Source organism: Pseudochaenichthys georgianus, chromosome 10 (genome assembly GCF_902827115.2).
Source record: "Pseudochaenichthys georgianus chromosome 10, fPseGeo1.2, whole genome shotgun sequence".
NCBI lineage: Eukaryota > Metazoa > Chordata > Actinopteri > Perciformes > Channichthyidae > Pseudochaenichthys > Pseudochaenichthys georgianus.
The window spans coordinates 17,569,109-17,585,416 of record NC_047512.1 but is presented as its reverse complement, the minus strand read 5'-3'; the positions used below and the strand labels follow the sequence as shown (position 1 = coordinate 17,585,416).

Genomic DNA, 16,308 nt, shown 5'->3' with positions numbered 1-16,308 from the left:
CGAAACATATGATATAAATTATTCTGAAATGGGCCAATCTACATAATGAGTAGGCTACTTTTACTTTTGGTAGGGTGTAATTTGATGCCAACAATGTTCTACTTGTACTTGAGTCACATTTTGATTGCAGGACTTACAGAGCATTACTACATTCTGGTCCTACTTTGATTAAATACAAGATCTGAGTACTTTTCCCACCTAATTTAATAGATGTAGCTAAAATACTGTATATTTGAAGTGTGTAAACGGTAATTCCTGGTTCGGCCTTGCTGTGGCAGTAACGCATAAAGAAGTTGAAGTTTTGACCACTTCTTAAGAAAACAAGGAAGCGACTCTACAGCAGCAGAATGGTTGTCAATTGTAAGAAGTAGCTGTGCGTTTATTGTCCTCTCAGTGGCTTGTAAGGTGAGCAAATATTCCACCAATATAAAATGAACCAACCAGTTAAATGTGCAGACATCCCGCATTGAACTGAATGAGCGTTAGCTAGTGTGTGAGCAGGTTTAGTTGGCATGGTAACTTTGCTAGCTCGTTAGCTGTAGCTACACACCGTTAACGATGTGCTGGAACATTAAAACGTTCGTTACAAATGTCCCCTTTAGCTAATGTTTCTTAGCAACGGAACAAAGTAGAAAAGTAACAAGCTTAGTAAGTGTCAGTAATTAAAATATAATGCAGCATTTGACTGTCCCTAACGCGGGCTGCTGATATCATGTAGTATAGCCTACTGTAAGTCTGTTAACAGAGGTATTAAACAATTAGTACAATAAGTATATCTACGAAACTATTGTATTATTCAGTTTGAAACATAGGCTACCTGAGGCAGGTTGACAGCCGCTTAGCACCGTGGGAATTACGCTAGTACAACAATGGGTTGCAACGATAGGCATGGGACGACATGGAAACTTCCACAAATATCCATGCTAAAATAGTTTCGATTTTCGAATTAAAGCTCTGTCAATGGTGTCCAGTATACTGTAAAATGCAGTGCCTTCTATCGCCTTAAACATACTGAAATCACTATACCTTACTTACATGTTGTTAACATGCATTCCATATTTTTTTATTGGAGTAGTTAGTGAAAATCAGACTAGATAAATGGCCTTCCTGCATTAATCAAGCATAATCATAACGCTCCTCCAAATAAACAGCAACATTGTGAGTCTGGTCTTTTTTAAATAAGTCCTGTATTTATTTCCTCTTCTCTACCATGATAGCAAGCTAGACAGCTTATTTTCAAGCTACTTATTTGTTTTCACTGTCATCGCTATAATTTAAATGCACCACAATCTACTTCTAGACATGAAATCATGAAAACAATCATATATTTCTTATCCCTAACAACGACCCCACCCCTCTCCATTAAGCCTGGGTAAACTGCTAAAAACAGTGAACAACGTTTTCCGATGCAACATTTTACACCTCACAGTGTAGAACTGATTCTGTAGATGCATTTCGTTATTGTTCTGGATCAGATTAACTTTTTTCAAGTTACTCATTGTGATTAGTAAATCTACTTTGAAAAACAGTTGACTGCCAATTTACTTATTAATCACAACTATGTCCATTTCAGAAATGGAGGCTGGAGGGGGGGATGAGAGTATGGATGTGCAGGAAGCAGCGGCAGCATCAGAACCAACCTTATCTCGACAAAAATGGACTCCTGCAAAGCCGACCTGGACTTTGCTTGAGGAGGCCGCCCAAATGAAAACAGAAGGGAATACTTTCTACAGGGAGAAGAACATTCGCTCAGCCATCGGGCGTTATCACCGAGCCCTGCTGGTCCTCAGAGGCCTCGACTCTGATGTGATGGCAGCAGTGAAAGGGTTTGGACCTGAGATCCCTCCTCTCGAACCCGAACAGGAAGCTTCACTGAGAAATACACAAGTAGACTGCTACAACAATTTAGCTGGTAGATCATCTTTTATATGAGAGTTGAGCAAAATCCAGGGCTGGGAAAATGTAGTTAAATATATCTGTTCCATTCAGGTAGTAGCTCTTTAAAAAACTAATCTTGATATTACTCAGTCATGTAGACTCTAGATCTTCATGGTTAGGTAATAGTCATTTTAATTTTAAATGCCCTCTTCAATTGAGTTATGCTCCAAATAATCAACTTCCTTTAGGAGAGAGCTTTTTCATTGATTGCCTGATGAAGGGAAATTGGCAGCTGGGTCTTGTGTGTACAATATTATATATGTATAAATATATCTTTTTCAGCCTGTTTGCTGCAGAAACAGAGTGTTGACTATTCTCGTGTGAGAGACTACAGCCTGCGGGTGCTGCAGTGGCGACCAGGTGATGTCAAAGCGCTGTACAGGGCAGGAGTAGCCACTCTGGAGATGGGGGATGCACACACCGCCAAACAGTACCTCACCCAGGCCTGCAGTGAGCAGCCTAATGGTAAGAAAAGAGACTTTACAACAAGGTTATCTACATTATCTTAAGATGACCAAATCGGTCCACCTGCACATACAAAAATCACTAATTAACATCACTTTTAGAACTTTTAATACATCCTGTAATAGGTTTCAAGATAAAATAGTGACGCCTTCATAAATCAGAACTGGCAAAAAAGAAATTGCACTCTATTTCTATTTCATGTAGAGATTTTTTTCTTTCATGAAAGCAAGAATGTGGCAGCTCTTTTAGGAAGCTCGCTGGTTATAGCCACAGTTTTGCTATAAGAGGCTAACATTTGGCATGGAGGTCACGTGTTTGTGAGGTTGTGTATGCATGATATTTCCTCTGTAGGACATTTGGCTTTGTTGCAACATTTGTGGATATATTTCATAAAAACATATTAAAAAGTCAAGCCTGTGTGATAAAAGAAAAGTATGCCTTTTCAAAAATAAAAGTTCTTCATTTTTCTGTCTCAGATGCCAATGTGAGGAAACAGCTGCAGAGGGTTGAGGAGAAACTGAATCGAGAGTTGCAAAAAGAGAAAGCGATGTACCGAGGCATGTTTTCCCCCAGCCTGAAGAGCGGCTCTGGAGAAGGGATAAACCAAACTAACGGAGCCGGTGGAGGAGATTGAGTCTGCCAGCTAAAACCTCTCAATGAAGCTCAAACTGACAAAGACTTCAACCTGGACAGATCACAAACGAGGAATGTTATATCATGTTGAATGATGTAACTGTGTCTCCTTTAGGTGTTAATGAGCTGAGCATAGTGAAGTAAGGATTATACTGAGTACTAGAACATGTTCAGTGAGGAAACTGAAGATGTCTCTGCTGAAAATAGAAAGGAGAGTTAGGAAAAGTTAGTTTCCTAGCAACTCGGAGGCAAAGCTGAATTTAAATTTGGATTTTTTTTTTTTCACATATGCCTCTGAAAACTAAAGTGAGAATCATCATGCATTACTAACAGTTCAGATTATGCCTTCAAGATTGTAGTTGTCTGGTCAGTGCTGTGAATAATGATTTTGTCAGATTTCAAGTAAAATATTTTTTTATAAACACCATCCAAGCTCTGATGTCTCAAACTCATTTGATTGTTTATATAATGTAGGTATTACAGGCAAAATACAAGCGTTGTCATATGTTTCTTTTATTAAACGTAAGCCATGAGAAGTCACATTCTGTCTCAAATAACTTCATCAATATTTATTTGAAAATCCTGAGCACAATATCGAGTTAAAGTGTATTTGCTTGGTTTTGGTCATTATCTGGCCAATATGATTGTACTTCAGAGGCACTGTTGCCTATAAACAAAGAGGAATATCACATTCTCACAATAGCTACTATCACTGAACAAGTCACGGAGCAGCATGCAGAAGGGGAGTGTACATTTACACATTCATACTCATGGTCACAGGAGAACTTTGCGTATAGCCAACATTATTACTTTATACTCAATATCTTTATACGAGGCTTCTCCAGCTTAGAATAGGTGGCTGTGAGATGGTAAATTATGAATTGTAAAAGAACTCCACTGAAACCAACACAATGTTTTTAAAAATTGAAAGCTATTTGCAGCTCCTAAAAAGAAAAATTCTCCCTTGTTGAAAATGTTTTGCCCTCTGTGGGCAATGTTGCAGTGTAAGACAGTGAAATTGATCGGCTGCAAAGCATTTTGATTACACTCTAGAACCCATTTGGAAAAAATGTAACAAACATTTGGTAGTTTTCAGTTTTTTTTTTGGCAGGCTATAAAATGTGTCTTTAGAAATGACGTGAGTTAAACGGAAAAGTATGCATTTTTCCCAGACTATGAGCCTGAGAGGAACTTCCATCATATTGGTATTGGAAGAAAGGGATGTCAGATGTATAATGGTCACTCAGTGTTATTGAACACTTATTTGAAGCTTTAAAATGATGGCACTTCCTTTTACATGAATTAAAATACTAACCACAGATGCGTTCACTGTGATGGTTATTTATTGTACAAGTGTCACTTCTTGGATGGCTTTCGTTTGAGACTCAGCGACCTCATGGAGCCAAACACTCTCCTCCCCAAGTCCTTTAGAGACCGAGAGCGCTGCATTGGCATCCTGGGGGGTGGGGAAGGGGAGAAGGAAGGGGAGGAGAAAGGGGAGAGGGAGTGGCAGCTGCCTTCGAGGCTCTGAGAGCGAGAGAGGTTAAAGAGGCTGGCGGTGGACGACAGTCGTTTGTCTTCCTCGTTCGCCCTCAGCAGTCTGATGCCTTCGTGTTTGCTGAGGCCCCCTTGCCCCACGTCTAACGAGGAGACCCAGTGTGCCCGCTTTGTTGGCTCCTCGCCGTGGTTACGTGACACCAGCAAACCTTGGGACTCGCTCCTGAACAAAGCCCTCCTGGAAAGCCTGATGCTGGTGCTGCGTCTCTCCCCTTCCTCCTTCCCCCTCTTCTTCGAGAACATCGGCGAGTTCTCCACTTTCGGCCTCTTGTCGTTACTGCTGGATGGAGCCTTCACCCTCCGTCCCTCCCTCCGCCAGCTTCCAACGCCGTTGCTCCTCCAGCCATAGCCGTACTCGGCTCTGTCCATCTCTTCCTTTTCGCATTCGGACTCTTTGCCCCGGAGGCGCCCCTCGAAGCCCCTCCACAGTTTGTTGGAGGTCTTCCTGGGTGTCTGGGCCGCGGGCTGCTCCTGCTCCTGCTCCTGCTCCTGCTCCTGCTCCTGCTCCTGCTCCTCAGCCCAAGCCGAGCTATAGTCCTCTCTCTTGGCGTAGCTGCTTACTGTGGCTGCCCGGATCAACTTGTGAGAGGAGTGCTTCCCACTGTAAAGCCCCTCCCCCTCCACCCTCTTCCACCCAACAGTTCCTCCCGCACTCTGCCGAAGTGATCCCCCTCTCGGGTGGATCCCTCCTTGCTCCAAAGGAGAGCTCCTCATAATCGTGCGAGGCAGGGAGCACTGGAAGGGCGCATCCCGTCGGAAAACTGAGAGTGGGGTGGCGCCCAGAGGGGACGGCTGGAGAGGCCGTGGAGGGGAGCGGCCCCTGGTGGTGGGGCGGGAGGCAGGGGAGGAGGCCGTGGATGAGGGGAGGTCGGATGGAGAAGGGATCTGCTGGTAGTGGCAGTGAGAGGAGTAGTGAGGAGATGGAACGTGGATGGACTGATGAGGGTGTATGGGGCTGCTGCTGTGTGAGAGAGGAGGGGTGAGGCTGCAATGAGACTGGGGAGAATGGGTGACACTGAGAGACAGCTGAATTGGTCTCTGTGGATTCTGGTCGCTCAGTCTGGCATAGTCATGTGACTGATCTGTCTTGGCCGTGGGTGTCAGGTGAGTTTTGCTGTGACTCCGCACCTCGCCCGCGGTGTCTGTCTGGAAGCAGTCGATGTCCAGCTCCACACCTTGTTCCATCAGTCCCACCACAACAGCCCTAGTGAGGCCGGAGAGGCGGGAGATCTCACCCACCATGGGGGAGTCCTCGCTTATCTTGGGACTGGAGCTGGCCTCTTGGATCAAGCTGCTGCGCTGAGACCCGGGAGCCGATCCAGAACCAAATACTGAGGGTGGAGTCTCAGGCGGAGCGCAGCTGCTCCAGTCTAATGAGCGGCAGAAGGCAGATGACCCAAATCCAGGACTGTGTCCAGACCCTGAAGTAACCTCCAGGGAGCTGCGGTGGCTCAGGCTGCTCGGGCATGTTGAAATGCGAGGGCGGGCTCTAAGTGCGGGGGTGGGTGTGGCGGAGGAGAGCGATGTGGCAGAGGCTGTGGGAGCAGATGCAGAGTTGCTTCTTAAAGCTCCACAGCTGCCATTTTTGGGATTGTCCACACTGCTAGAACTTAAACCGGGAGTCAGGTTCAAGTTGAGGTTGAGATGCAGATTTATGTTCAAGTCCTCTCCAGTGGCTGAGGGGAGGTTACCTAGGTTTATTGAATTCCTAGTGGCTTTTTTTCCAGTGGTGCTGAGGCTGAATCTGGCAGAGTTTCCCAGCAGAGACTTACAGGGAGTGATGTTGGAGGAGGGGGTGCTGCGACTCTCAAAGGCAAAGAGGGACTGGGTGGATCCGTGACTTTTGCCAGGGGTACAAAGGCCTCTGACCTCACCAGGGATGGCAGCTGAAGTGAGATCGGAGGTGGAGCAGGTGACCCGACTGTGGTACTGGCGAGCCAGACGAGAGATGTACTGCTCCAGCTGGGTGAGAGAGGCAGCGGGCTGGAGGGGCAGAGGGGGCACAGAGCTGGACTCCTGAGGGTCATCTAGCTGGAGACCCTCAGGGCTGGGAGAGGCTGATGGCTCTTGGCTCTGGGAGGTGAAAATGGGGCTCTGGAGGGCAACGGCGTGCAGCGGGCTGGGGTAGAGGTACACCTCTTTGGTCCGACGGGACACTAGGTCTGTGCAGTAGCGAGGGTCCAGCTGGGTGTTTGGCTGGAGTGGGGAGAAGGAGGATGAGGAGGAGGTGGATTCAAGAAGTTGAATGAGGGAAGAAACCAGGGAGTCACCGAGTCCCGAGCAGAGGTCAGAGAGAAAGCTCAGACCAGTCTCTTCAATTTCACCTTGCACTGTAAATGAGAAGAAGAGAAGAACTTCAGATAATTGTATTTTACATCAATCCCAATCAGTTACAGGTTCATTATGGGCTGTCACAATATAGGATTTTTACTTCATGATTTTTGGGGCTGAAATAATTGACTATATTGATATCATGATATCTTTAGAAGTGTAGGGAGGTGGAGAAAGAGTCTATAAACAGAACTGTACAAAATGTACAATTACGCTTATGTCCAAAGAAAAGGACAACCAGATGCTCACATGAAATTATGATATTTATATTATCAACATGATCCTTATTTATGCATCATACTGGTATATTGCAAACTTATGATCATCACCGATATGACCAGGGCACTGCTTTGAACAGTCTTCTGTTGACCTTTTTGAGCCCGCTTCAGCTGGCAGCTGTGAATTCATATTTACACAGATACATTTACATGACATGGATCTATTGTCTGCACCATCTCACCCGAAGCGGTTGTCCCTTCTGTTGGTTCAGTGTCTCCCTGGCTGCCCTGCAGTGCAGGCGGCTGCTGCTGCTGCTGCAGCGCCCGGTCTGCCCACAGGGGGTCCGTGTTGTCAGCAGACAGAGGGACCTGCTCCCACAGCTTCGGGGGTCGGGCCGCAGGCGCTGATGCCCCCTGAGCTGCATCGCTGGACACAGAGTAGCAAGAGTCCGACAGAGAGCTCCCACTCACTGAATAGAAACCTTTACAAAGTGAGGGAAATAAATTCAGTTTGTGTGTTACTTAATATATCCATGTGACAATTTGCAACAATTGTTTTGAATAATGTGGCCCAGGAAAAATGCTGCCAACATTCCTGATCTCTCACGTTGTGATATAGTATTCTGCCCATCATGAATTATCTTAGTTATGGATTGTTTTTACTAAGAGTACTGTTGCTGACTTGTTGGATTATTTGTATTCTTTTGTGGCCTGCTCACATATTTTACTACTATAATGTTTGATTTCATACGCTGTTCCATCTGGTCGGTATTTCCAAGGGAAGAAAAGGTTTTCTGTAGCAACAGTGTAGCTTTTTATATAAAAAGAAATGGGTAATAAGCAAGGTAAAGTTAGGATTGGTTAAACAAAGACACAGAAACGCAAACTTCATAAATTCCAAGAGAAAGGCGTCACAGTCACTGTTTGACTAACACTGTTTGAATAAGTTATATAAAGATACAGTGGAGCAAAAACACAACAGCTGTGAAAACATGTTATATCTCTAATTTTGATTGAATATTTGGTCCAATTAAAGTTTGAACTAATTCCTTTCAGGTTCGAGTTGAATTCATTCATTTGTTTTCAGATAGCCTCTACAAGAAAGTAAAGAGAAGTATTAAAACAGGGTTGGTATGAGTGCATAGCAGGGAGAGGAGTGTCTGAGTCGAGTGTAGTGACACAGAGACCACAGTTACAATGAGAGTGGAGAACAGTGTAGCAAGAAAAGCTTGGAAGTTTGACAGCGAGAGAGAGAGAGAGAGAGAGAGAGAGAGAGAGAGAGAGAGAGAGAGAGAGAGAGAGAGAAACGAATGAGTCAGAGTGCAAGCAAACAGAAAAGAAAAAGAGTATGGTTAATGTTTAATGGGACTTACACAAGGTGAGCGGGAGTGATACCAGAAGGTGACAAACTGTTCAGGTCAGTGCTGTGAACCACACATTGTTGACATCTGAACTGTGTGTAAGTGTGTGTTTACCTGAACTAGGCCTGGAGTCACTGTCCAGATGGACTGTACCACTGGGGTCTGGTGTCGGGGGAGAGAGCAGGTCAGATGGGGCGTCCCAGGACAGAGTAGACCAACGTGAGTTGCTCCCCCTTCCAGATGATGAGTGGACCGTTCCGTCCACTGAATGACTGCCACATTCCTCAGGGCTGATCCGACAGGGCAGTACCACTATATCTGAGGGGGAGGGAACCTGAGAAAACAAAACAGGTGGCATGTGAGGCCTGAGGAATATTTACAAAAGGAAATATGACAATATCTTTGACCACAGTATCTAAATGCTGTGACTTTGATTGTGTGCAAGTAGAGCATATTAGTTTAAAAATAAAAGGCAATAACGTGTGGTTAATTTAACCCCAGTACAAGAGTCAAACAATTACAGAAAAATGTAAGGCAATAGGAGTTGACCAAAAGTGTGCAAATACTAAAAGTAACAAACAAGTCACCTTGTAGTTTAAACAATATGTAATACGTATGCAAATTATTTACTGTGTTTTCTTTCCACACGCTATATTGAAGTAGCATTGTTTTCCCATACTGTTACTTCTTGTCTTTTATTAAATCAAATTGTTATTTTTAGGCTTTGACCGCAGTAGCTTGTAGGGGTCACAAGACATTCCACCAATTTATCATCCTTTAGATTTTATAAAAAACCCTTCCCCATGTTTTTTGAAAAAATATTATATATCATAACAAATATAATTATGGAGATATGAAATGACCTAACCAGGGATAAAAGATTTTTACTGCACATTTTTCGGTCACATTTAACAGCAGCAAAACTATAACAACAGTTAACACAACTTGTGCAGTAGTAAGGTTTATTTACTTCGATTCATCAGGAATTGTCTACACTTTTTTGATTCTTCATCACCAGGGAAGAAAAAAAGATTAGAAGCAAAATAAAAAATGGTCATTTTCTGGGTGAATTGCTTTAAAAACACAATTCCCTCGGTACTGTTACTGCATGTCTTAGTGAGAGTAGAGGCACAGTTAGACTGGTGTGAAAATACATGTAGGGTTGAACATCCATGATATCATTTACCAGACACGCGCCATGACATCACACCGATTACCGGAACAGCCAGGAATGAGGCCCCAAACACACTCACACACAGCAGCAATAACAATCAGCCAGTCAAGTTAAGCAAAGTGCCTCCATTTCCTAGATTAGTAAGTGCTTGGTGGAGAAACCCCCCGCCTCCAATTATCCTCCAAATCCCCAACCCCTCCAGGAAGGCAGCCAAGAGAAGCGCCTGCATTAGACTGATGGAGCCCGGACAACAGAAACACTGTGAGTGGCACTGATCAATACTCTTGTTCCTGAAGAAACAATACAGGTAGTGACTCACTGCTGGGGTGACAGGAGAGGAGAGGGGGGGGCTTCAGAAGATAAAGGGAGAGGACAGATGACGTAACAAAGGCAGCCGGAGCGGCAGAAGGGAAGGGGGATTGAGTGAGGAGAGAAGAGGGAAGGAAGAGGTGGGAGAAGGAGTTAGAGACTTTGGCTTGTCTTCGGCTTATCTCCTCTCTTCCTGTGTCCAGATTAGCAGCTCGAACTGTCCCCCTGATTTTTACAGTGAATCTAAAGTAATTGGAGGCTGAGTGGGTGACCAAAAAAAGGAAAAGTGAGAGGGACCAGAATAAGAGACAGAAACTGAGAAAGGGTGAGTCACTGAGTGAGTGAAGGCGTCGGAGGAAGGGTGAGTTGGGGAGGGGGCGAACGGTTGCCGGGTGAGAGAGAAGGGCATCTTGTAGGACCCCAACCTCCCCCACACTCCCCTTGACAAATAATCCCCCCCACCCTCCCACTTCTGTAATATCCTACAAGCCAGCCGCCCGTGCTCACCATAGCTACAGCCGCTCGCTCTGCAACTCTCGCTCGCTTCTCCTCCCACACAGAACCACAACAACACAACACGCCCGGACACATATTTAACTCATCCTCAGCCTTAACACACACTATCCAGTCTTGTTGCAACTCTTACTGGCATGTACACACTGCTGTCACAAATCCCACTCACTGCCAATTCTTTATGCTGAGAGAGACCATGTGTTTATCATTGTGCACTTGTAAGAGCTGTAACTTTATTCTGTCTATTTAAAGACATGAATTAACCCTTTAAAAAGCTCCCGTATATCTCCAAAAATGTCCTTCCCTTATATCTCCAAAAATGTCCTTCATCTCCTCCATATTATCCCCTGACAACATAATGCATTGCACATGGGGTATAATGTTACACAGAGACCAGTGCATGATCAAATCATAGGAGGCTGATAGACAAATGGGTGGGGGTCTGAAACATGATCTTGCTTCATGTTAGGGAGCAGCACAGCCCCTCTGGAAGTATATGAGGAAAATGCATGGGTCGATTGAACAAGAATGCTACAGCCATCGCAGCTGCACAAGCAACCCACCTCCTGCTAATGAGTGCATTATGTCATTACAGCGGGAGGAATGGCAGCGGTTTGCCATGTTGAGGCCGGATGGTTTGGTCAGACAGGAGCGAGTGCGTGGTGAGAAGTGCGTGCTTGTTCTACACGGCGCTGTGTTGATTGTTTCATGCATTATTAATGTGCTATTGAAATATAAAAGACAGCCCACGCTTTACATCTCCATCTCCACCAGCCAAGAGGAGTGATACGCGCTCCTGCTTTTCTGAAGCGCTCAGGTGAATCTTTCATTGCATATGAAAGTATCAGCGTTACAGAGGAGGGTTTTTTTCAGTGACTTCAGAGGGATCCCGAGGCAAGAACCAAGAGACAAAAGCTGTCTCACTCCACAAGTCAGGGGAATGGCTCTCCGTGTAAGATGATGCTTCCCAATACTAAACCTAATTTCAAGAAAGGCTGCCTTCAATAAGAGTGCACACAGCATTGCAAATGGATATATTGGCAACATATAATGCATGGCTGCAACTAACAGTAACCTTTATTAATCAATTCATTCATCATTCAAGTATCTCATTAGTTATTATTCATTTGTTCTATTAAACAGCATCAAGTGTGAAGAATAATCATGGAAATGTTATCTAATGCTTTCTTGTTTCCAACCAACAGCTCAAAACTCAGAGATATACAGCTTCCTTTACTGTTGACAAGAGAAGGCTGCACACTTTCACATTTTAGAAGCTGATTGACTTTCTGTCCATTGATTAATCGACTGATTGCTGCTGCTCTATGAGAAGTAAACCCTGCAGCACAATCCCTACTACCTCAACTCCTGTCCTTGATGTGCTTTCTTCAGCGAGGATAACTTTTTTTTTTGGACAACAAACAGTGTTTCAGTATTCAGCCTCCGGACCCACTCTAAAGGCAAGAGGAGCTGCTGAAAAGTGTGAAAACACTAAAAAGGCACAAAACATGCAGAACACTTCATTTTAAAGAGCTGGATCTATTAACAATATAAATAGATTGCATTCGGCTGACAGAATATTTTTGGTCTTGAAAATTATTCCTTTTTTTTCTGAAAACAATGTTTTTTCGGCGTTATAACTTTGGTTTAAAACTGTGTCCATCACAAATGTCAGAGCTCATCCCACAGTTAAAAAGATATCCTTCTAAAATGTATTTCTCCATCATAGATGACACCATGGAGCCGTAATCCCGGCATGCCAAATATGGATTTGCACAGTCCATCTCCTGCACTCGCTCTGCTTTTAGAGAGAGAAATGGTGAATCGCATTTCAAGAGTTTAATTCCCAAATGAAAAAACCCCAGAACAAAGCAGTTGTTGGAGTACAGCGCATAATGTGATGAGTCATCTAATCCTCAGTTTACTAAATGGTTATATATCTTTTTTTAAACCCATGTTTCTCATAGCAATAAGTAGTGAATTTCAGGTAAAATGATATATAACGTGTTCAGCGATAAAACATTAGGTGTAAGCATCACTTTCCACCTTCATGGTAGTAAATAAACATCTGCTTTCTCATCACAGTTTTCTCTCCCGCTGCTGCACAGTTCAATCTAGATGTGCTCACTTTTGAAACAACAGAAACATCTATTTGTCTGCACTTATGCAAATGTGATGTTTGTGTTGGCGGAGGTCGGGCTGGGCGGAGGGCTGAGTGCCAGCTCTGCTACACTGGCAGCTCCCTTCAGAGGTGAGAATGAGCAAAGCTGCTCGGCCTCTCTGCAGGATATCTCAGCTCCGCAGGGGGAGCCACAGAGGAGATGTGGGGAGGTGGGCGGCGAGGAAGGCAGAACATTATGAACCACACTTCCCTGCAGAGGCCCTCAGATGGGAATGCCATTTCTGTCCCTGCTCTGATAAAACTGATTTTATAATATCAACTTGCAGCCAGCTATGATTTAATATCATTCTGTATCATAAAATACTCCGTTCTGTAAAAGGTGACCTCATGTATTAATGTGCTGCTAGCTGCTGACTGATACAGCTCATTAGTATCAAAAATACACATACATACGAAAAGTGTTTGTTACTTTCTCAGAATAACAATAGAATATTATTTATGCAACCAATGATTTGATATCTAAGGTAAAACACTCCCTACACCAGCAGACCATGAACACAACACGACATGTCATGTCGCTGCTCCGTCAAATCTAGAAATATCTAAATATAATCCATGACAGACTGATTAACACACACATGACACACTCCTTGTACAATACAGGGTATTAGTCAATCCTTTTTTTGTATGATTGTTTTGGTCTCAAAGAGCTCATAAAAAAGGTTGCCTATAGGTAGTAAGGTGTAAGTTATTTGTAAAATTGGTGCCTTAAGTTACAATAAAAAAGGTCATAGCACCTAAAGCGTAAACTACTGATGTATTTTAGTATTATTTGATATATAGCTGGTCCAAAACATGGTGAAAAAATAACAATTATCGATAGTTTCCCAGTGCCCAAGGTGACATTATCAGGCTGCTTGTCTGGTCCAACCTACAGTCCAAAACCAAACGTGCTTCACAGAACAGGATCCCAGTTCTCTGGTTTAAGAAGACTTAGCTCTGAACTCCTGTAATTTTTTAGATCATTTATTCAGCTCCCATTTCTAACCAGAAGATCTTATTGGCTGCCCTCTCAGTCACCTTCTTCCTCTCCTTTCCACTGATTTCCCATCTTGAGGATTTAACAGGTTCGAATATATAATGTTCATAAGGGACGAGACCAAAGACAGCCTCAGTCAGTATCTGGCCTCCAGGATGGGACCTGCTCACATCCTGTCCTCCTCTATTACATGTCAACCCACATTCCTCATGTCCCAACAAAAAAAGACCTGCGGTATGCATTTCAGGACGACGTTGGAAAAAGGGTTACTTTATATGAGGGTGTTGGTGAAGAGCTCACATCCTATCATTTGTGTCACTACACTGGAACATTCAGGATATCACAATAAAAGATCAGCACTGCATGTATAGCCCGGGTCAGACAGTGATGGAGTCTACCTTCATTTTTTATTCTGATTTGAATGCAAACTCGGTGCCAAAGTGACCTTTACAGTTGATGAACCAAAAAACTGCAGCAGTTTGATGACTACAAGACAGCAGTTTGATGACTACAAGACAGCAGTTTGATGGCTTGTATAGTCATCAAACTGCTGCAGTGTTTTGGTTCATCAACTGTAAAGGTTAATTTGATACCTGCACCCTGATTTAACGCCTGTCTCCCATCACATCCTGTTTCTAACCTTGAGGGAGCCAGACAGAAGCTGGTCTGTGCCCTGAACTCAATGACATTTGCTCCATGTTAGTTACGGTCTCACACACTGCTGCTGTGGAAAATGATCAGGCTGCATGCATGGATGTTCCCTAGCACCATCTCAATCACATGGGTGCACAGCCCTTGGCACAGACATGAGCCACCGGGCAGCGATACAATCTGTCTACTGAGCCGCAGAGGGACTGGCTTGTTGGCAGATCACCATCATCCCCGCATTCATATTTAATAATCTCGTCATATAGAGCTCAGTGACAGACGCACTGACTGACCTGTTGCCTGCGGGATGTCGTAGAGCCATGCTCGGCTTCCGAGGCGGTGCTCCCCGGAGCTCTGATCCCCTCCTCCGCTGGCAGCTCTGCGGCGTTGGCGGCAGCAGAGGCTCGGTCCTCCAGAGCAGCGTCCACCATCTCCAGGTGTTTGCACCTGAGCAGCTCCAGCTCCACCACACCGGCCAGAGTGGCTTTGAGTCGCTCCACGATGCGGACACGCTCGCTGCCCGACCACAGCGAGTTCATGCACCTGCGGCGTCCGGCCATCCTCGCAGCGGAGCCCGGGAAAGCGGAACCGTGGCGCACCGCTGACCACCGATCAGTGTCCGTGCAGTGGATGAGAGGAATAAGTGGGCGCTACGCTGCAGCTCCACGTAGAGCAACAAGGGTCCGGACCTGCGATAGCAACATAGTAACCGCTAAAATGACCGCGATAAAGAAAATATAATGACCATCTCTAACGTGCCATGCAGCACACAGCCTCAGGCAGCCCTGCTTACTGGCACAATAACTGCATTAATGAATCCACCGGTACACTGAGGGAACATCAACGAGACCTGAACTCATTTCCTGTTGACACGATCCTTTTGTTTTTAAATGTCACTTAAAGCCTCCCAGTCCAGTGGAGTCACCATGGTGCTCCAGTACGCTGCGTCCCTATGAGACAATGCAACAGACGGAGGGAGATAACGTTACATGTGGGAGCAGGGGGAGGAGGAGCCGCGGCACCGGAGCTAAGCACCCATTGGCTGGGGAAGTTTTTCGAATGGACGCATGGAAAAAATCCCCCCGAGTGTCCAACTCCACTGTAGACTGTACAGGATGCCAGAGGGGACAAATACTCACATTCCCACAGTGTTCCCATGGGGGTTAAAAGTGACCTCAGCATGCTATGGAGCTACACAAAGGCGTTTCTCTTGTAATAATACAACTAACAATGGCGTTAGGACGGGCCGGCCATCAGTGACGAGGGCCGAGGCTGACGCGTAAAGTAGCACCCAATAAACTTGAACATGATGACATACAAGATGTTATGATGTAATCAAATTTCAATTGAAACTCGTGACATTTATTTAATCTCAAATGCTCGTTTCTATAGGTCGTGTTGTCTGCCCTTTCTATTTAATCATTATTTATTTCTTTTACATTTTATTTTTTTGTAAAATAGGCCTGTTTGCAGCACAAATACATTATAATCAATTCCTGTATATTTTAGATGTATGTACATTTTTGTGAAAGTGTGTACAATCAGAAAAGATTGCTTTGTTTAATCAAATTAGTCAACTAATTGACTCACCATCAGCGACACTGACACACAGGAAAGAAGCAGTTATTCTTCTTCTCCTTCTTCTCCCGTTCTGTTATTTTGATGGATGCAAACTCTTTTCAGCCAATTATATATATTTTCTGCATCTTTGACAGGTGCAGTGTACTTTGCTCTAGTGCCACATTCATCCAGCAGAGGGTGATCTTTATCCACAACACTGCATTTCATTATATTTCCACTGGCTGGTGGCTCAGTGTTTCTTATCTGAGTTAAACTGTAAGTACATCTAGTTACTGGTTTATATATATAGGCCTACAGTGAAGTTGAAAGTATGAGAATCCAGCAGTATAATTAAACAACAGCATAAACTGCAGCCTACCAGATAATCACACAGTTGAATCAATATATCTCTATAATAGTTTCAACAAAAACGTAAGATT

The 16,308-nt window shown here is 44.3% G+C and overlaps 2 protein-coding genes across 2 annotated transcripts; one reads left to right on the top strand and one right to left on the bottom strand.

Annotated features, from left to right (window-relative positions):
- Positions 1-295: 295 nt before the first annotated feature.
- Positions 296-3,472, top strand: ttc9c (tetratricopeptide repeat domain 9C). The gene is made up of 4 exons (XM_034092630.2): positions 296-405; positions 1,574-1,912; positions 2,221-2,403; positions 2,880-3,472. The coding sequence occupies exons 2-4, from the start codon at positions 1,576-1,578 to the stop codon at positions 3,035-3,037; spliced, it is 678 nt and encodes a 225-aa protein (XP_033948521.1). The 5' UTR covers positions 296-405; positions 1,574-1,575; the 3' UTR covers positions 3,038-3,472.
- Positions 3,473-4,374: 902 nt separating this feature from the next.
- LOC117453706 (uncharacterized) lies at positions 4,375-15,251 on the bottom strand. Its single transcript, XM_034092629.2, has 4 exons — positions 14,602-15,251; positions 8,618-8,837; positions 7,385-7,624; positions 4,375-6,923 (listed from the first exon to the last, which is right to left on the bottom strand). Exons 1-4 carry the CDS (start codon positions 14,866-14,868, stop codon positions 4,393-4,395), a joined length of 3,258 nt encoding a protein of 1,085 aa, XP_033948520.1. The 5' UTR covers positions 14,869-15,251; the 3' UTR covers positions 4,375-4,392.
- Between the last annotated feature and the right edge of the window lie 1,057 nt (positions 15,252-16,308).